We start from the raw sequence: 21,839 nt of genomic DNA on the forward strand, positions 1-21,839 counted from the left end.
CTAACACCTATTAGCGACATTATAACACATTTAAAAGAAGCAGCTATCCAATTATCTCACGGTTTATATTTCCCTTTCAAAATTCGAAACGACGAATGGTTAGCACTAGAAGAATATATTAAAATAACTGCATACCGTGAAGGATCAATCATATTTACTGTATTGCGATTCCCACTAATCTCACAACCAGTATACGATATAATAAAGGTAACCCCATTACCTACGTACGATCATAAAAATATATTTACGCACGCGGAAATAAACCACGAAATAATCGCAGTTAATAGAGAAGGGTTAACGTATATCATAATAACGGAGGACGATTTAAAAAAGTGTATCCAAAGAAATTCCAGATACATATCTGAGAAAACGCAACCAATACACCGTATTAATCCAAACGCACCGTGCGAAATACAAATGTACTTGCAACCACAAAACCAAAAAGAGGCTTGCAAAAGTAAACATGTAATTGCGACAGAAACGATATGGATACCGTTGCAACAGCCACGTACTTGGCTATACTCAACTGTACGCGAACAATCAATAATAATTCAATGCGAAAATTGTAACGAGATTAGAAAAGTAATTAAAGGAACAGGGCAAATTACCCTTCAAAATAAATGTAAATTAATAACAACAGAAATGACGATCCAACCAAAAGAAGTCATACAAGGTAACGAAATAGAAACGTATTTACCGGAAATTAATATTACATTTATACGGGACAATACAGACGTACTAAACACGAAACAACAAAACATCGTACAACATTCAGAATTAACAGAATTAAAAAATAAATTAAAGAATATAAACAACGATTTGCAAAACACTAACGACAAATTCTTTACGCAAAAACAATTCATATATCCTATGGCGACTAGTGTCATCATATAGTTATTCGTCATGCATAATATGACTACAGATAAGTATAAATAACATTGATGAAATGCAATCTGTGTGTAAAATTAATGCATGTCTTATGAATAATTTATAAATATACATTTATTTTTCAGTGGAAGTAGAAGAATTTTTCAAGCTGTTGATAAGATTTTGACAAAGCCTGTGGCATCATGTTTATTGCAAATCAACATATTATAGTTAATTCTTATTTCGATGCGAATGCATTGCTTGAAATAGATGAAGCATATTTCAATATTGTTAATAAATATAATAGATCTGTTATATTGTATTTTTCCATCTGTCAGAATGCTATTTGGTATATATATTTGACAGAAGAAATTTAAATTAAAACTGATATTATTCATTATTTTGTTTTTTTAGTATCAATACAAGGATTGGTTTACAATAGACATGTTGTCGCAGACTTTGTCAAAATCTAAACAGTTTGAAAAATTTTTCTAGTTCCATTGAAAAATAAATGTATTTATAACATTTATAGCACAAGCATATAATAATATATTTTTATTTTAATAATAATAATTTTTTAAAAAAAAAGAATGTACAAATAGATATTGTTCAATAGAAATCAAAGAAATAAAAGGGTTGCTTTTTATAATTCAGAAATATAATAGATATATTAAGGCGGCGGTAGGACAGGTAAAGCTAGGTGAAATAAGCAAGCCGTGCGGGTATGTGTATATATATTTGCGCGCACGTACAATATATGCCCGTAGTAACAGCCCTGCCGTTACATCACCCCCCCCCCTTTTAGATGGTGGCGGCACGGGGTCATAGGCGGCTGCTGCGCAGGGTGCCATCCCTGTTGAACCGGAGGACCCAAAGGCCCTCCGGGGTCCAGGCGCGGTGGCGGCGTACATGGTGCACCGCATGGGACTCGGATGGTGGTCCCCGGAGCCACCTGGACGGTGATAGGTGCCGCTGGATGAGCGCCCACGGCCCTTAGTGGTGGCGGTGCTGGCTGGTCCCGGGCGGTGGCGGCGCACCTTGGTTGTGCTGGCGGTGGTTGTGGTGCCGCGGTGTCGGCGGCCGCTGGGCACGTGGTTGGTACCGGCCAGTTGGCCCGCGGGGCCTGTTGTCGGGCACGTGCCCGCCCGCGCTGGTCCGGTGGTGGCGGTGGCGGTGTGGGTCGTGGTGCGCTGGCGGGCGCGACCCAGGTCCTAGTGGCCGGCCTTGCGCCCGACGTCGGTCCGGTGGATCCGCCGGTCCTGTTGTTTGCGACGCCCCGCTGGATCGCGGTTGCGACGCGGGGCGCCGGTCGTCGCCGGTGGTCGGGTGGATCCGGCGACCGTGGCGGCGTGACGGGTGTTGGCCCGGGGCCGTCGGAAAATTCGCCTTCGTCCAAACAGGTCTATCAGCTTCTGGCGCTCGGTTTCTGTCGGCATGGTGCTGACCGTTAGTCGACTGATTTTCCGGTTGTCCGGCGCGTGGCCTTTTATACGAGTGGTTGGAATGCCTGGCATGCGGTATGCGCGGTTTTTCGGCTGGTCCTGGAGCGTTATCGGACTGGTCCCGCCCTCGGTCGCGTATTGCGAGTTTGGGGGCTCCGGACCGGTAACCGCGAGTGATCGGTGTCCGGGGTCGATACTCGCACCGTTACCGTGTGTTGCGACCGTGTCTGTTCGTACCGACGCTCGCGATCGGTAAGCGCGAATCCCCCAGGGTCGATATGAGAGGTTTCGCGGGTATCGATGCCCGTGATTGATCACCGGGATGTTATCGTGCGTTATCGGCCGTCGCGATCGGTAATTGCCGGGTGACGGTGGTTTTCCCGCTGGTGGTGAATGTACGGCGGATTCCGGTTGCCAGGCGTTAGTTTTCGGTCTCAGGTTGGTCCGGGTGTGCCTTGATGTCCTGCAGGTGGACATGTCGGTGCCAGCGTCCGCGTTGGTCCCGGAGGTCGACGATAACCGGAGAGATTATTTTCCGCCTCTCCATGGGCCCCACGAATTTCCGGGCCAATTTGGCGTTAAACGTCTTCGCTTTGTCGGAGAGGGTGTGGTTCTTCTTCCAGACGAGCTCGCCTATTTTTGGCCTCCCATCCCGCCGCCGCAGATTATAATGTCGTTCTTGGCGTTGGAATGCCTACGCTAAGCATACTCGTACGAGCTCGTATGCCTCTTGTAGCCGCCGGTGGGTCGTGTCCGGTGGTGCTGCGGTTCCCGGTTGGCGTCGGTCTTCCGGATGCGGTCTGGTGAGTTCTCTCCCGTGGTTGAGGTAGGCAGGGGTGTGCCTCGTGGCCTCGCTTCATGCGGTGTTGAACGCGTGTTGAAAAGCGGTGATGTGCTCGTCTCACGTCTTGTGGTTCCGCCCCACGTATTGTGCCACCATCGTTTTGATGGTCCGGTTGGCCCGCTCCACCGGGTTGCACTGCGGCGTGTAGGGCGGCGAGGTGCGGTGTTGGATCCCGAACGTGTTCAGCAGTTTTTCCAGCTGCTTGGATTTTAGCTGGGTCCCGTTGTCTGATATGACCCACTGTGGGCACCCGTGGCGGTACACGACCTGGTCAACGAAGGCTCTTGTGACGTTAGCTGCGGTGGCCTTCCGCAGAGGCGTGACCTCTAGCCACTTCGTGAACCGATCTTGCATCGTGAATAACCACGTATGCCCTTGGTTGGAGCGTGGCAGTGGTCCCACCAAGTCGATCGAGACCTGCTGCCATGGTGCGGCGACCGGAGCGGTGTAAACGTGCCGGCGGGTTGTTGTTGCGATACTTTATGGGCCAAGCAGGTCGCACAGGAGCGTACGTATCGGGCGATTTCCCGGAGCATCCCCGGCCAGTAGTACTGCTGGGCGATGCGCGTCATGGTCTTGGCAGTTCCCAGGTGGCCGGCGGCGGGGTCATCGTGCCAGCGCTTCAGCAGCGCGGGTCGTTCGGTTGTGGGCACGCACTGTTTCCATTGTTTGTCCGCGGGTATCTCCCGGAAGTCCAGGTCGTGTAGTATGTGCCTGTACAAGTACCCGTCGCGTATCCGGTAGTCCGGCCGGTCGGCTGGTCGAGTCTGGACGTCGTGGCTGATTCGGCGATACCATGCGCACGATGGTGTTTGTCGTGCTGCAGCGACCTCGGGTTCGCGGAAGAGCGCGTCGGCTACTTGATTTTGAGTGCCTCGCCGGTATTTGATTTCCAAATCGTATTGCTGGAGTTCGATCATCCAGCGGGCCAGTCGGCCGGTTGGGGCCTCCAAGCGTTGGAGCCACCGGAGGGACTGGTGGTCGGTGAGTACAGTGAACCGGTACCCCTCTAGGTAGTCCTGCATTCGGCGTATCCCCCATACCACGGCGAGGCACTCTAGTTCGGTCGCACTATAGTTCCGCTCGGCGTGGTTCAGCGTTCGGCTGGCGTAAGCAATAGTAGGGGAGTATGGCCGGTTCTAACCCACCTTGCTTTGGAAACTCCTCGTAAGAGTGAGAGAGTAAACATGCGGATAAAGTGAGAAACTTAGATATCTGAGGGAGGCATGTCGGGCAGGGGGGAAGAAAAGGGGGAGTACGTATGGTGAGAGGAAGCGGGGTTGAGGGGGGGTCGGAGAAGCCACGGAGCTCGAGCTGGGCGAGAGGGGTGAGGGGTAGGGGGGTGATGAAATCGGGTCGAGAGATCGCGTTATCGCGTCAGATGCGCTAAGGACGCGAGACGCGGTCTACGCTTTATCTCCGACCTTGGGAGTCGCGATGACCCGTGACACGTAAATACGATAAATCGAAGACGACGATATGAGAGAATATCGCGGGCGGCGAACCTCGGCGCGATACGAGAAACGCTTGTCATCGCTGAGCGGATCGACTCGTAGCAGTCGTCGCTTTATCTCTGACCCGAGGACCCGGGGGAGTCGCGATGAACCGTGACACGTAAATACGCAAAATTGAAAATGATTAGATGGTAAAATATCGCGGGCGAACCTCGGCGCGATACGAGACTCGTCGCGCGTACCGCGTGGATCTAGAAATAGATCGGTGGATAGGTCGACGTCGAGGTTATCGCTCGAATAGACGGAAGTCGAATAAAGAGAGGTTTTCGAAGGAGAGCGTTTTTTTTTGTAACAGTACAGAGATACAAAGGCGCGCTTTATAATATAATATTAATAGATGTGCTGTATGGAGGGATGCGTTGTTTTAATATATTAGGAGATGCGGGCGTCGTTTTATCTCTATTCGATACCCGGAGCGCGGGGACCGGGGGTTTGCGATTTGTCATTTTTGCTACTATAAAAGGATCGCGACGATTATAAAATATTAGTTTATTCTAAAACGAGGGATTTTCGTGGTTCGAGATCGAGACGGCTTTTGCTAGACGCGTGTTAACCGGAGCGATTGTTAATTTCGATTACATCGAACCTCTGCGATTTCTCGAGGATGCCGAGGACACCGTGCTCGATCGAGTACGCGATGTTATGGGGAGGTACAACAGCGTTAAGGTTAATACCGCTTTCAACGGCGAGTTCGTCTCGGGCGACAAGATCGCCGTTAAGACCGTCGCCACGAAGAATCATCCGCTTCTACCTACGTCCGATTTGCGAGAATGGTACGGGAGGCGCGTGGTCGAAGCTATTCTAGCTTCGCTGGAGGAGTTTCAGGAGCGCGATAGCGGATGGGCGTTATCACGGATACTAAATCTAATGGTGAACGTAAACAGGTATAATCTTATGCGCGCCGGATGTCACGTCGAGATACCGCGAGAGATCAAGTTGAACAGAGCGGTGATTAATGTACGATCTACGGATAACGCGTGTTTCGCGTGGGCGGTAGTCGCCGCTCTATATTCGGTCGAAAGACACGCGGAAAGAAGCTCGCGGTACCCTCACTACTCAACGGTGTTGAATCTGGAGGGCGTCGAGTTTCCCATGAGTTTGAACGGAATCACCAGATTCGAGCGTTTTAACGATATATCTATCAATGTGTATACCGTTCTGGATAAGAAGAACAAGAAAGGCGGCCGCGGTATCGCTCCTCTGCGTCTCACCAACGACAAGAAGGAAAGACACGTCAATCTGTTGTATCTGAGCGATACGACGCGACGAGACAACGCGGCGCACTTCGCGTGTATCGGAGATCTGTCCCGTCTCGTCGGCTCGCAATTGAGCGCTCGGCAACATAAAGCGCACATATGCGATCGGTAAGCATGAAACTAATAAGAAAGAAGAAATTTATTACACATTTTAAATATTGTACGCGATGTAAAAATAAGTGTTATGTTGTAGATTCATGCATTATCTTCGAACGAGCAAAAATTTATCGGCTCATAGCGCGGACTGCGGAAGAATGAATGAGTGCGCTATCGTTCTTCCTACCGAAGACGACAAGTAGTTAAGTTTTCGCAACCATAATAGAAAGGAGCGACTTCCGTTCGTGGTGTACGCCGATCTGAAATGCGCGCTAGAGAAGAAGGGGGAGAAGAGAACATCGAACACATCCATCGTTCAACATCATAAGGTCTATAGCGCGGGATATTACGCGCGATGCGCGTTCGACGACGCTAAATCGATGTACAGAGCTTATCGCGGTGAGAATTGCGTATCGTGGTTCGTTCGGGAACTGTACGATCTGGCAATTAGCGCGAGGAATATTCTCGACGCCTATGTGCCTATGACGGATCTTACGCCGGATAAATAGGAGAGATTCAAGAACGCGACGCATTGTCACGTGTGCGAGAGACCGTTCGAACCGGAAGATACTCGCGTACGCAATCACAGTTATCTGACCGGACGATACAGAGGTCCCGCGCATTCGAATTGTAATTTAAATTATAAAGAAGCGTACGTCATTCCTATATTCTTTCATAATTTATCGGACTACGACGCGCATTTCATTATCAGATATGTGGCTAACGCTTTTCCCGGTAGCGTCGAATTGTTGCCGTTGACGAAAGAAACGTACATCTCCTTCACGAAGAACATCGAACACGCATCGAACGAGGGACGGTTCAGAAGACGCGTGAAATTGCGTTTCGTGGATTCCTTCAAGTTTCTAAGCGCGAGTCTCGAAAAATTAGCGTTGTATTTCGACAAGAGCGAGCTGACGATCACGCGTTCTGAATTTTCCTATCTCGACGACGCCGATTTCGAGCTCCTTACGCGAAAAGGTGTATTTTCGTACGAATACGTCGACAGCGTTGATAAGTTGCGGGAGACTCGTCTACCGCCGCGCGAGGCGTTCTACAGTTCGTTGACCGGTGATATCGTATCCGCTAGCGATTACGCGCGCGCGATAAGAGTTTGGGAGCGGTTTCGCGTCGAGACGTTGGGTGACTATAGCGATCTGTATCTGAAAACCGATGTTCTTCTATTAGCCGATGTCTTCGAAAATTTTCGCGACGCGTGTGCAAAGAGTTATTTTTAGATCCCGCGCACTATTACACGTTACCCGGATACACGTGAGATGCTATGTTAAAACATACGGGTGTTCGATTCGAGCTGTTAACCGACATCGATATGATAATGTTTGTGGAACGCGGAATACGCGGCGGGCTAAGTCAATGTTCCAATAGATACGCGCGCGCTAATAACAAGTACGTACAATCGTACAATCCCTCGGAACCACCGTCGTATCTTATGTATTTCGATGTAAATAATCTGTACGGATGGGCGATGTGTCAATCGTTGCCTTACGAAGATTTTCAATGGGTCGACGATGTTACGAGCATCAACCTAATGTCCATAACATCGAACTCGCCTATCGGTTATATTCTAGAAGTCGACCTTGCGTATCCGATCGACCTTCATGACTCGCACGGTGACTTACCGTTTTGCCCGACGCACGATAAGCCGCCGGGAAAACGACAGGATAAACTTCTCGCCACGTTGTACGATAAGCATCATTACGTGATGTATTATCGTAATTTACAACAATGCTTTCAACACGGATTACGCGTTACGAAGATACATAAAATGTTACGATTCGCGCAATCTCCATGCGAAATCGTTGCGCGGATACATCGAACTGAACACGCGACTGCGAACTAGCGCGAGAAACGAATTCGAGAAAAATCTATACAAATTGATGAATAACGCCGTGTTTGATAAGACTATGGAGAATGTGCGCAATCATTCCGATGTCCGGCTCGTGACTCGATGGGACGGGCGATACGGCGCGAAGGCGATGATCGTGAAGCCGAACTTTCACAGTAGAAGCATTTTCGCGGAAGATCTCGTAGCCGTGGAATTGCGCAAACTCGAGGTTAAATTCAACAAACCGATTTACGTAGGAATGTGCATTCTCGATGTATCCAAGAATTGTTTATACGGATTTCACTACGAATATATGTTACCGTTGTATCGAGACAAGTGCAGGATAATGTACACCGACATGGATAGTCTCACCTATCGCGTCGAGTACGAGGATATGAAACGCGACATCGATAGATTCGACACGAGCGATTACGCGGCGGATAATGCGTACGGCATATTTCTTGCTAACAAAAAAGTGCCGGGTTTAATGAAGGATGAGATTAATGGCGCGATTATGACGGAATTCGTCGGGCTCAGAGCGAAGATGTACGCGCTGCGAGTCGAAGGTAAACTCGAAACGAAGAAGATCAAGGGCGTTAAAAGCGGCGTCGTCGCGAGAACGATAACGTTTGACGATTACGCGCGCTGTCTGCGACGAGAGATCGAGATAACGCGCGAGCAGTCCTGCGTAAGATCCAAGTTACACGAGGTGTACACAGTGTCGGAATCGAAGATCGCGCTCAATTCGTACGACGACAAGCGATACATCGTACCCGGAACTACTGATACTTTACCATGGGGGCATTATAAAATACCGTTGTAAAGCGAAAAATATCGCATATTGTATCGAAAATTTTAATAAACTTTATTTTTTAATCGATGAAACGTTTATAGCTTATTGTTACTATAAGTATAATAGTGTCTATTTTATAAATAATAACAGTTTAGTTTATAAATAATAACAGTTTATTTATAATAAAATTTTACATTTTAAATAAAATAGTGACGCGACGTCGCGGGAAGTTTCTTCTCGCGGGCGCGTGCAACTCCTCTACCAGTATTCGTTTTCAACACTGATTCTAAAGCGTGATACCACGATTTTCTCCAAATCGCTTTGCGTCCCGTTCGGAATTTACCGCGATTTCTCGATCAATTCCCGTATCGCTGTACGATTATCAGCGCTCCGCGTAGTGCTATAGCGTATTTTTCGCAGCGTCGATCCGTTTATTTAGAGCGTTGGCGCTCGCTACGATTTTTGAAATGGAATTTTCCACAGCGTCTATTCGTTTACGCAAAACGTTCTCGTTTGTTTCGATTTTTGAAACATTACTCTCCACAACGCTTATCTGGTTGCTCATAGCGTTATCGAGCTGAGTGAGTCTCGTGAACAGTAGGACAGTTGTCTGTCTCACCTCGTTTGTATCTTTTCTCAATTGCGATGTGATTTTCTCGGCGCTTTCGCGATATCCGATCTCGTCCTCTCTCGCGGCGCGTAACGCGAGTTCGACGTAACTCTTGCTCGTCGCGTCGGTGTCTTCCTCCGGCGAGGCCAGGCGTCTTATCTTGCGTTCTCTCGTGTTGTAGTCGACGGAGGAACCCAGACACAGCGCGTTAACGCGCACGTAATTTCGCAAAGATTCGAAAGCTGGGCGTAATCTTTCTCTCTTCGCGTCGTAGCCGCGTTTCTGCAGAGGTATACCGAATCTGCTCACGGACATCGCGTCGATATCGCGCGCATCTCGTGTACAACTGCGGCGACCGTCGACGCGACGATTAGATTTATACGATAGCGCCTGTTTCGCGAAGCTCATCGATTATCGATAGAATCTCGTTGTCGTGAGCATCGTTGCCAGCTTGACGCGAAGCATCGAGTATTTGCAGACGATCCACTAATTCATTTGGATCGTCCCAATGAACGTAATCGACTCTTTCGCCCGTGACTCGCATGGTTGATGGCATGCGACCCGCGCCCGCCTTTTTCGCGCTGTCATTGTGGATAAGCGGAGCGATGATGTTTTTATATTAATATCCATTATTTCCTAAAACAGCTTTACTAGCGTCATGGTTGCGTCTGTAAGCGTTTGTCGTTAACAATATACTCTTATATGTTAGTTTATCGGTTTCGGTATATATAAGATTGTCGGGAAGTCTCTTGAAGATTAATTCGTACAAACTGGGAGTACCGATATATCTGATTCCGTCTATGAGTATAGAGTCATCAGCGTCTACGTCGAATCGCTTGTCGCCGAGTATCGCGCCGTCCTCGCCGATGTACATCCCGTAGACGTGATCGATCTTGTCTGATTTTTCCCCACCGAGAAGAGCACCAACGTACTCACGTCTCAACGGTCCTAGCTAGGCTGTTGCAACGACTTCGAGTAGACGTAAACGTTCTCGAAGCGTATGCCATGCGGGCTCTCCAGTATACTTATCAACGCGTTCGTTTTACCACAATTAGAGGGACCGAAAACGACGCAGCGAATGGCGCTCCGCAGCAGGCGAGCGTGTCTGCGCGTCCCCGCGTTATTCGGCGTTCGCGTTCTACCGTCGAGATTTGACACTCTTATTGCGATCGGTTGCCGTACGAAACGCATCTCTCTATCATCGCGCGCGTGCGCGACACACTTGCGCAAAACAGGTGCTACTTTTTATTTATATACGAATCGATCGTCGTCGATCGCGCAGTAGCGAATCGCGCGCGGTAGATCGAGATGTTTATCGCACTGCTAGACAGCAACGATATTCTCGACTTTTCCATCAAGCAGTTGCGGTTTACATCGAAGATAATTTTGCTACAGCACTTCGGTTGCTACGTGAAAGAATTGTGGGAAAAATTGCCCGAACATATAAGAGCGGACTCGGAAGTGCAGCGCTGCCGATGCCTGGAACATTACAATCGTCCCTGGCAACGAACGCACATCGACGGTCCGACACCGCTCGTTAAAGATTGCGGCGAATGCAATTCGCGAAGCGGCGGAACGGTGTGACCGGTGATATCTGCGGCACTGGTTTATTAAATAAAGCGATAAACGCTCTTTTTTTCGAATTGCACATACCTATCAATTTTGCGGACCGGGCACCCATCTCGCGAAACGACTCGCGCGAGGTGATCGAGGTATTAATCCGCTACAGCACAACGTCGCGTACTCGCGAAACGACGATCTCGCTAATCGACGCGTCGCCGATCGGGCGCTTGCCGATAAAGCGCGTGAGCGCGTCGCGGCGAAAGACTCGACTTTCGGCGAAAGAGTCGCCGCGACGGCCGTATGGGTGGCCATGAAAGCGAAAACGAAACTTGGAATAGGTATGGCTGCGAAAACCAAGAGGAAGAAAAAGAGGAAAGTAACGACAAGGAAACGAACGCTTCCCAAGCGTAGCAAAACGCGGTGGTTTTTTGCCCCTACTACCGTTATTGGGAGCTCTTGGTTCTTTGGCTGGAGGAGCAGCGGGACTCGTAAAGGCTGTGAACGATCGCATAGCCGCGCGACGACAGCTGGAGGAGCTGCAGCGCCACGATCGCGCGATGGAAGGTCGCGGTTTGTATCTCGCGCCGTACAATCGTGGAAGCGGCGCATATACGGCAAGGAGGAGAGGAAGAAGGAGAGGGAGAACTAAAAAAAACTTTGTGGAAACAAACGCTAGGGATTCTCGCGTCCGCCGGCGTAACGACGAACGAACAGTTAAATCGCGCGGCGATACTCTCGCGCGTGCCTCACTTCAGAGGCGTGTTTATGCGCGACGCGCTTCCGTCGCGAGTGCGTCGTAGAGAGAGCGGTATCGTAAATTTGGACGACACATCGGGGCCTGGTACTCATTGGGTGGCGTACGCGAAAAAAGACGACGACGCAATCTACTACGATGGTTTCGGCGATCTTCGTCCGCTGCGCGAACTTGAGCGTTATCTCGGACGCGATACGAATATTCAGTACAATCGTCGTTCTCAGCAGACGCGCTATCAGAGCGTCTCATATGCGGGCAATTGTGTCTGCGATTTCTTGGAAGTATTGATTGGAAAAATTTTCAACTATAACATTGATCGTTGTTCGTCGATCGAGCACAGTCGTCCGCGATTCGTTCGCTCTCATCGATCATGTTGCTGACTCTCACGCTATCCGGACGAAGCAGCGTTCTCGCGGCGAGCTACTTTCCGCCCTTGGATCTCAGCGATGGTGATTACGAACTAGGTCTTACTAATCTTGAAACTTACAACACGATACCGAATGTAAATTCTACAAATAATAAATTTTACTTCGATGATAACGACGATATTATCGCGATTCCCGTTGGATCTTACGAGTTAAGCGCCATAAGCGCGTACTTGAGAGCCGCGATTCATCGCAAACGACGAGCGAATGTCGCGTGAGAAGCGGAGCGAAAGAAAGAGAACGAAGGACGGGCGATGATGATGACGACGATTATATATACGATGTCGATGACTATTACGAGGACAATGAATACGAGGATAAAGGCGAACGTTCCATAATCCTTTGCGGTAACGATAACACCATGAGAAGCGAGATCAAGTGCGCGTATCATCAAGATCGAGACTCACACGTATAATTCTTATGCTAATACCACGTTTGGAAATAGCGACGAAATACGAATTCCTATACAACAACAAGATCTGTACACGTTACCGTACGAGAGTTTTCTGTACATCGAGGGCAGACTCGAGTCGAAAAAATCGTCGAGCGAGGAGGAAGAAAGCGCGTTGACGACGAGATTGGTAAACAATTGCGCGGCGTTTATGTTCGAGGAGATTCGCTACAAACTCGATGGCGTAGAGATCGATCGAAATAGAAACGTCGGAATAACGAGTACGATCAAGAATTATGTGTCGCTGACGACCGAGAGAAGCAGTATATTACAAAACGCTGGATGGGACTTCGCGACGACGCTTCATTGGCCGATCGGTGATTTCAACTTTTGCGTACCACTCAACGTGTTGCTAGGTTTTTGCGAGGATTACAAACGCGTCGTGATCAACGCGCGACACGAACTCATTCTGATACGAGCGCGCAACGATAACAATTGCATTATATCGCGCGAAACGTACGAACCTAAGATCATCTTATTGAAGATACAGTGGCGAATGCCACATATAGTGCTAAATGACGGTAATAAATTGACGCTATTACGCACGTTAGATAGCGGAAGGTATCTAAGCATCGCTTTTCGTTCGTGGGACCTCTACGAGTTTCCGCTTCTGCAAAGCACGACCAAACACTCGTGGGCGGTCAAAGCGGCGACGCAGCTCGAGAAACCGCGATACGTTATCTTCGCGTTACAGTCCGGAAGGAAGAATGTTCTATCTCAGGAGATTTCTCAATTCGACAATTGTAAACTAACCAACGTCAAACTATCTTAATTCCGATTTTTATCCCTATGACGATATGAATCTGGATTTCGAAAAGCATAAAGTTGCCGTGCTGTACGATATGTACTCGAAATTTCGGAGAACGTACTACGGATGCGATAACGATGAGACGCTCTTAAATCTAAACAAATTTCTAACCCACGGTCCGCTCGTAGTCATCGACTGTTCTCGACAGAACGAATCGATCAAAAGCGCCACTGTGGACGTTCGAGTAGAATTCGACTATAAAGAGAACGTTCCCTCTAATACCACAGCCTACTGTCTCATTATTCATGATCGAGTGGTGGAATACAATCCGCTTACCAACGTTGTACGCAGAATCGTATAGAGCAATACAGCGATATTTGAAAGACATAGGAGGGGATAAAGTTTTTAAAAAGAAAAGATAGTTAAGCGAACACTCCAACTTCGACTAACGACGACGATGGATGTGCCGATTTTCGTCGATCTACAAGGCTTTATTGTTAACAAAAGATTTGTCGCGAAAGAAGTAGCCGTGCTAAAAAAAGGCGTGGAATTGACACATCACATCTTCCGCGCCCCGATATTGTGGAATCTGCTGACGAAGGCGGAGAAGTCACAAGCCAGTTGGCTAACTTTGAATCATCATCAGCTAAATTGGACCGATGGACACGTAAATTATGAATTTATGAAAAAACTCGTTCGGGACGCCATGTGCAGCGAATCAGATCGAAGTTCGACGGTGCGAGTCTACGTCAAAGGTTATGAAAAGAAAAAGTAGCTAGCAGAAATTCTGGGGAACGTCGCCGAGGATCGCGACGTCGCTATCGAGACCATCGACGCCGATTACGAGGATATCGAGCGCTTGGAGACTCTGAACTTCGCGCGAACGTTTTGTTTTGGATATCACGCGAAGAACTGCGCGTTGGAGAACGTGCAGAAATTACACAATTGGTGTTCGGAGCGACGCGATCGTTTGCGCGATATACAAGATTAATTCTGTAAATTATTATATAATGATATTATATACTTCTATTATACGTATATTATATCATACCTACTTATATTATATCTATACCTACTTATATTATATATTATTAATATTTTTTATATGTATATGTCATTTAATTATATATTTTTATCTATTACGGATGTATGTATCACACTTATACCCCATATACGTTAAATATACATACTACACGAATGAGTTCTGTCTTCCTTTTATAGCGTATCCCTCCTATCGCGTCTTCGTTTTTATCGCGATAGTTATACCGAACGCGACATTTCTCCTACTCTAATACGTTAATCGAGACAACGTTTATCCCCTTTTGCTCTCCATAAAGTATTTAGCAGTCCGCGAACAAAGTGCGCGTGAAAGAAATCGACGATGTGGACGATTAATTTAAATAAACACACATTTCGCGTGTTCTTTCTAAAACCGGTACGTAGCGTTTCATAGTATACATTTTATAAAAAATCGTGTGATTTTATTTACATAGACTTCGCATAATACTTTTTCATACTAGTTTTTTACATGATATTTATAGACCAAATATGCAATGTTCGAGGGCAATATTCGTATAAACGGATTCGTAAACATCGAGCACCGACGCTGGATACGATGGGTGCGACGGAACGCGCGAGAGAATCTCGCCGACTTATGGAGAGACAGCGCGTGTGTTCGCGAATGCGACGCCGCCAACGGAGGGACGCGTCGAGACATTTCCTGCTTGAGAAAATTGTTCGATCTCGAGCCATACGACGAATGCGGACGAGACGAGACCTCGCGAACTTACGGGAAGACGCCGCGCGGGCTCGCGAATGCGACGCCGACGACGATGGAACGAACCGGAATATTTCGAGCAACATGGAACGGTGGGAAGCGGATAGCGAAACGGGCGAACCCGACGAACAGGAGCTAATTCGCCAAACGGAAGATGCGGAATGTCGTTGACAAAAACGGGAAAACGGAGAAAAAGATCCACGCGCCAGGTGGGAACGGGATGTTAGGAATTCCGCGCGTACCGTGACGAGATCCGAGAGATAATCGCGAGAATCGAACTTGGGCGCCAAATACGATCTTTCACGTATCAATTCGCAAAACACGAAATAAGCGCGAAATAAACGCGAAAGAAATTGCCGGAATTCGCCACGGACTGACTAGCTCGCCTAACGGTAGAGGGGCAGGGCGAGTGTTAATCGAACGCGATAATTTATGCAAGAGACGACAAGTACGTAAACGACGAACACAATTGGAAAGAAACTCGTAAATTAAACAGAGAAGCTATCGCTCTCGTATTTTCTTTCGCCAAAACGGTCCTCTCGCTTACGTTTCTATTTCGCACGCAAGCTCGCGCCAGTCTGATCCTGGATCGTTGCGATCCAGAATCAATACCTGTGGGCCAGCCGGGACTGCGCACACGGGGTGCGTATTATCGCGGCCAATCACGCGTTATCACGCGCTGTGGCCGGCGGGCGGCGCGCTCACGGTCGTAACGGGGGTGCGCGCGCCCCCGGTATTACAAACAATAATTCGCTGGGGCCCTTTCCGCGGGGCCGTCGCGAGGTCTAGGGCGAACGGCTTGGCCGGAAGTATCGCGGCCACCCATCTTTTCGTCTTTTCCGGGGCCGTGTCACGCCATCGGGTGCAGGATTGCAGCCGTGACGCGAAAATCTACACTAAAGAATCGGGCTTAGCCCGTACACCAAAGTACGAATTCACGGCGACGACGACAGAACGAAACGATTCCGGGCGCGATCGCGAGTGGCGAATATGACGGAGGGTAACCTCACCGGTACCGTTCCTCTCGTGGTGGTTGCACGGGGTCAGCGACGTCGACGTCCTCTCCCTCGGGTCCGTCCTTCTCAGCTGCCGATCGCTGGGATCCTCTCCGCTCGCTCTCGTCTCGCTATCGCTCTCGTCTTTCAAGATCGCTTCTATCTCGCACGCAAGCTCACGCCAGTCTGATCCTGGATCGTCGCGATCCAAAATCGATACCTGTGGGCCAGCCGGGGCTGCGCACACGGGGTGCGTATTATCGCGACCAATCACGCGTTATCACGCGCTGTGGGCGGCGGGCGGCGCTCTCACGGTCGTATCGGAGGTGCGCGCGCCCCCGGTAATTCGAACAATAATTCGCTGGGGCCCTTTCCGCGGGGCCATCGCAAGGTCTAGGGCGAACGGCTTGGCCGGAAACATCGCTGAAATCCTTTCGATCGTCTTTTCCTGGGGCCGTGTCACGCCATCGGGAGCGTGGTTGCAGTCCCTCCGCGGGGACCGGATCCGCACGGGCCTGAGTCCTTGCGCGAGGATTTTCTCGCTGTCCCGTGCGTCGCGCATCACGCGTGCGGGTCCTGATCCCGTCGTGACGTAGCCAGACGTTAGATGCTTTGAATTCCCGGATTGCTGGCTCCTTGCCCCTCTAAGGTCGTCCTCGATTGCCGATTGTGTTTTCCGTGATGTTTCAGCGACTTTCCGCCCGGTCCTGCGATGAGGCTCCCAAATCAATTATTCATAGGAAAAGAAAATAACAAACGAAATTAATATTAAGCTCGGAATTTCAATTAATGACGCCTCTCTGGAGGTAACGGTACGGTTCTCGCAATTCTTCGACTGGCGCGGCATTTTAGCCCGCGCGTTTCGATCGGAGAGGGACTCGGCGGACGCGCGCGAGACGGCAACGTCACAATACAAATTACTAATATTTAATATATTTGTATTTATTAAGTAAATATAAGTATGTACATATGTGTATACAATATGTATATAGATATGTGTATAACTATATGTATTTATATATATCTACATATATAAGTATAGATATGTAAGTATGCGTATATAAGTACCTATAAATATATAAGTATAGATATGTAGATATGCGTAGATATATAAATATGTAAATCTGTATGTCCCTTCTTCTGAAACAAAAACAACTATTATTAGCGAACTAAATATACAGAGAAGAATTACAAATAAACGTATAAAGACAATCCTCACAATTATTGCATGGAAACCTTTTCGGGGCGATCCCGCGTTCCTTCTATAAACAGATGGCGATATGATTTTGTCGATCGCAGCATTTTCTTCGTGTTTCCTCGAACGAATTATCGAGAATCGCGCTTTCATCGAATGAGTCATCGATATATCACGCATAAACAACATAAAAAGCGACCGAAGAGAAGCTTTCTCGACGAACCATCGAGTATTGCGCGTCGCATAAATCATCGGTTCATCTGCAATAAACATATAAAAATAGAAAGCGATAAAGACGCTTTTTTGGAAAGAACCGCGCTTTTCCTCTAACCTAACCTAACCTTGAGGCCGGAAGACGAACCCTCATCCTCGAAGGCGAACCAGGGCGTGAAGTCACCGATCCTAAGAGCATCGAGGGGAAAGACGACGAGAATTCGGCCGGAGTTTCAAAAATCAGACTCGGATAGCGACTGGGAGCCGGCACGCAGAAGGAAGGTAGCAAAAAGTGCGGTAAAGAAACAGTAAAGCGCACGCCAGATAAACATTTAATAGGATAGAATATTGTAAGTCTAATTAGTGATAAGTTTTATTTCAGTTTGTGATAAACGCGTATTTATGTTTGTATTTAGGTTTTAGACAAGCGTAATTTTATAAAAAAGTACAAAGGTGCAGCATCCGAAGTGCTACACTTAAAGTGCAGTTCGTTTGCATTTTTCAGCAGAGACTATAGAAAACTGTAAATACCATATTTTTAATCACCTAGTATAAGTTTAGAGTATATTTTGCGAGGAAAACAAGATACGAGGGGGTTTTACTATTGCTACACCCGTAGTGTAGCACATGGTAAAGAAGCACGCGCTATAGCGCAGCGTGCGCGCGCATCGAGGAGGCGTTCTCCGGAAGAGAGGGAAGCCGGAGAGCGAGAGTAGGAAGAGTGGGAAGGCGTATAAAAGGCCGTGCAGAGCACGATACGGGGCCTTTTTTCCCGATTAGGAAGCGCTTAGAAAAACGTATTCACGGGTTTTTTATTTGTGTTTAAAGAAGATAGTCGCGAATACAACAAATCTCGTGCGGTGAGAGATTCGCGTCATTAGTAATAAAGAAGGCAGTTTTATATTATAACCGTAATATTGTACGGGAACTTTGATACACGCGACGTTATATTTTGAAATATATTTTATATACATTTATATATTCAAAATAAGAGTGAAAGTTATTAAATCACCTTGAAATCGCGAAATCCTTTCCTGTGTCCAAGTGTCGATCCAGCAGCGTACAGCGGGTAGTCCACACATCCATGGGCGTTGATCCAGTGAATCCAGCGGCGACCTGAAACATAAAAGGAGAAGGAATTAAGGATAATTCCTCAACAGCCAAGCGGAGAAGCAGTGGCGTACAAACCAGCGTGATCCTGACGCTGCGCAACCTGTCCGACGGCAGACCTGACGGGACGTCGTCCAAGGGCATCCCTTGTTCGTTGGAGGTAAAACGAACTGGCGACCGTTTAAATAAGGTAGGAAAACCTGCATTCATCGTAATTTTCTCCATCTCGTGTGTTTAGTCCGGTCACAACCTAACCTGACCTTGAAGCCGGGGACCAACCATGAGTGCCGGGGAACCCAGAAACCCGGGAACGTCGTCCAGGAGGACCAAAAAGCGCAAAGAGGACGAGGAACATCGAAGGAAGGAAGCGTGCGGATACAGGCCAAGCCCTTGCTTGGGCAAGACACGATCCAGTAAAAGGACAAATAAACTATTTAAACGAATAAGCCCGAACATTGCGCTAACCATGCGGCGAAAACGCATGGGTATAATGTACCGAATTTATAGATTAAGATTATTATACTGGCTAATTGTTCACACGCTGGAAACGATACATACAACGTATACGCTACTTCACTTGCACGAAATGTTGAGCGTAATATATAAGCGAAACACGAAAAATAGGCTAAGTAAATTATAAATATAAAAGCCACAGATGCTGACTACACCGAAAAGCGTAAAACTCTTACATTAAGAGTTTGCACTTTAAGTGCAGCACTTTACACTTTTATTGTAAATATAAAAATGTAATAAAAGCGTGCGCATAGTAGTTTAAGAAGCGATTAAACTAGGATTAAGCCTAATTATAAGTTTTAAACAGATTTGATATAGTAGTATTGTATGATATGATATCTCGTAATTTAAGTATTTATAAGATAGCGTAAAACTGTGTAAATAATTTTATTTTAATTAATTAGCAAATAATTAAGCGTTAGAAAGCGATATTTAGTGTTATAAAGCGGTTTAAGAAAATGTAAAGCGAAAAAATATATGCGCATGCGCGAATGTCGAGCCGCCGAGCGGCGGACAGAAGAAAAGATTAGCCGTGAGTGGGAAATTCCCAGAGTGGGAAACGGAGATATAAAGCCGTGCAGAGCAGCATTCGAGGCCTCTTTTCCCGAAACCGAGCATCCGAAGAAAAGAGATCTTGCGGGTTTTTTATATAGAGTTAAAGGAGATAGTCGCGAAGCAAAAATCTCTTGTGCGTGGAAGAGATTCGCGATAGCATAATAAAAAAGGCAGTTTGACTTTACTTTAAACTAAAACGGAAGCGCGATTATATCTCCGAGTTGTGGAGAGTCGCGAGAAAACTTCTGTGAACAGAAAAAAACGTTTTATATATTTATATAGTTTGATATTTAAATATATTTTATACTTTTATATATTAAAAGTAAAGTGAGAGTGATTTACTCACCTCGAAATCGCGAAATCCTTTTCCTGTGTCCGTGTGTCGATCCAGCTTCATCCAGAGGGTAGTCTAATGATCCATGGGCGTTGATCCGAGGCATCTAGTGGCGACCTGCAACAGAATTAAAGAGGAGTTAACAGCGAAAGAGGAAATTTGTTCAACTGTCTGACGTTGTACAAAAGGCGTCGTTCCGACGTATGCTTAAGGCGTCGAAACAGTTTTCATCCAGTGGGTAGTCCAAACATCCATGGGCGTTGATCCGGTGAATCCAGCGGCGACCTGAAACAGAAAAGAAATTAGGAATTACGAAAAATTCCCAAGCAGCCAAGCAGATACGCAGTGGCGAGAATAGCAGCGCGATCCTGACGCTGAGCAATCTGTCTGACGGCAGACCTGACAGGGCGTCGTCCGAGGGCAGTCCTTGTTTGTTGGATGGTCAAACAAACTGGCGACCGTTAAATGAGGTAGGAAAAACCTGTATTCTGTGTAAGATTCTCCATCTCGAATTGTTGTCCGGTCACAACCTAACCTAACTTGACCTTATTCCTCCCCTACCCCAAATTTGCGCAATAGAGACAAAAATAGACGTTTCGTCGAACATTTCTTATTACGTCCGATATTTCTCGATCGATCGTTTCCCGCGTCCCTCTCGACCCGCGCGATGTCCACCGCGAAGAAGACGATGACTGTTCTCATCCTAGCGATAACGCTCGTCGCCGCGACGACCGCGAAGCCCGTCGACTCGGAGAAGAGAGAGGCGCTCCGCTTCCTGCGCGCGTACGGTTTTCTGAAGGACAATGGAGGATCGTTGTCCGACAACGCGACGTCTCTGCGTCACGCGCTGTCGCTGTTTCAGGAATACTATCAATTATCAGGAAATGGTGCGTTAAACCCTGATACGCTTCGTCTTATGCGCAAACCGCGATGCGGTCTCGCGGACATTCCCGGTCGCGCGTATAGCCCGATCGCGCGAAAATGGCCGAAAACGCGTCTCACGTGGAACTTTCAAGTGGCTAGCGAAGAACTCTTAAAAACGGTCGAAGCGGCGTTCGCGTTATTATGGACGGTGAATTTGTCGTTAACGTTCGCGCGCGACCCGCTACATCCCGATATACTAATATCGTATCGAACGGGCGCGCACACCTACGCGAATCGTCTGAGCGGCGACATTTGCCCGGCGGTCTTCGACGGTTCGGGTGGAGCTCTCGCTCACGCGTTCTTTCCCTCGGGAGCGATCGACTTCGCGTCGGAGGTGCACATCGACGACGCGGAACCGTGGCACGTGTATCTGAACAAAAATCCTCCCGATACGTGTCATTTGCTACAAACGTTGACGCACGAGATGGGCCACACGCTAGGTCTACAGCACAGTATGCGTAACGACTCGGTAATGTTCCCGTATATACCCGACATCGAAAATCAATTTCCGGTTAAGCTGAGCATAGAGGACGTCCTCGCTATACAGAATCTGTACGGGTCTCACGACGATGGAAACTATCCAACGATTCCCACAACCACCATAGCACCCGCGACGACGACGAGCGTCGCGCCGACCGACCCCGCGCGCGCGGATCTCTGCGCGTTGCGGCGCATAGATGCGGCGTTAATAATGAATCGTCGCTTGTACATAGCTAATCGCCGCAACGTATGGTCGGTCGACATAACCGAGAGACGCTACGGTAGACCCATGAAGTTGACGGATTACGCGACGTTTCTTCCGGCGAATCTCACGCGCCTGTCCGCCGCGTATCGAAGACCATCGGGCGATCTCGCGCTATTCGTTAACGATTCGATCTATGTCGCGGAATATCCCAGTTTTAAGCTAAAACTTGGTTGGCCGAGATCTCTCCACGATATCGGACTTCCCCGAGACGCTAAGATCAACGCCGCGATAAACACGCATACGGGACGAACCTACGCGATCTACGACGACGA

The 21,839-nt window shown here is 48.0% G+C and overlaps 3 protein-coding genes across 3 annotated transcripts in view; 2 read left to right on the plus strand and 1 right to left on the minus strand.

Annotated features, from left to right (window-relative positions):
- Positions 1-1,648: 1,648 nt before the first annotated feature.
- On the minus strand, positions 1,649-2,786 carry LOC115239585 (basic proline-rich protein-like). Its single transcript, XM_029814180.1, has 2 exons — positions 2,672-2,786; positions 1,649-2,253 (listed from the first exon to the last, which is right to left on the minus strand). Exons 1-2 carry the CDS (start codon positions 2,784-2,786, stop codon positions 1,649-1,651), a joined length of 720 nt encoding a protein of 239 aa, XP_029670040.1.
- Positions 2,787-11,952: 9,166 nt separating this feature from the next.
- Positions 11,953-13,230, plus strand: LOC115239587. Its single transcript, XM_029814181.1, has 2 exons — positions 11,953-12,084; positions 12,403-13,230. The coding sequence occupies exons 1-2, from the start codon at positions 11,953-11,955 to the stop codon at positions 13,228-13,230; spliced, it is 960 nt and encodes a 319-aa protein (XP_029670041.1).
- Positions 13,231-20,586: 7,356 nt separating this feature from the next.
- The window catches only part of LOC115239588 (matrix metalloproteinase-24-like), a 2,689-nt gene continuing 1,436 nt past the window's right edge, over positions 20,587-21,839 (plus strand). Inside the window, exon 1 of the mRNA XM_029814182.1 lies at positions 20,587-21,736. Within this exon, the coding sequence (XP_029670042.1) occupies positions 20,587-21,736 (1,150 nt within the window). The remainder of the gene's footprint in view (positions 21,737-21,839) is intronic.

This window comes from Formica exsecta, unplaced genomic scaffold (genome assembly GCF_003651465.1).
Source record: "Formica exsecta isolate Colony F162 unplaced genomic scaffold, ASM365146v1 scaffold39, whole genome shotgun sequence".
NCBI classification, from domain to species: domain Eukaryota; kingdom Metazoa; phylum Arthropoda; class Insecta; order Hymenoptera; family Formicidae; genus Formica; species Formica exsecta.

What these genes read in the sequence shown, in the direction of transcription:
- LOC115239587 (XM_029814181.1), top strand. Translation starts at nt 11,953, where the DNA reads ATGTTGCTGACTCTCACGCTATCCGGACGAAGCAGCGTTCTCGCGGCG. An exon ending in CTTACAACACGATACCGAAT is followed by an intron (nt 12,085 to 12,402) that starts GTAAATTCTACA and finishes CGTATCATCAAG; the next exon opens with ATCGAGACTCACACGTATAA.
- LOC115239585 (XM_029814180.1), bottom strand. Translation starts at nt 2,786, where the DNA reads ATGTCCACCTGCAGGACATCAAGGCACACCCGGACCAACCTGAGACCG. An exon ending in GGGAAAACCACCGTCACCCG is followed by an intron (nt 2,254 to 2,671) that starts GCAATTACCGAT and finishes GTTTGGACGAAG; the next exon opens with GCGAATTTTCCGACGGCCCC.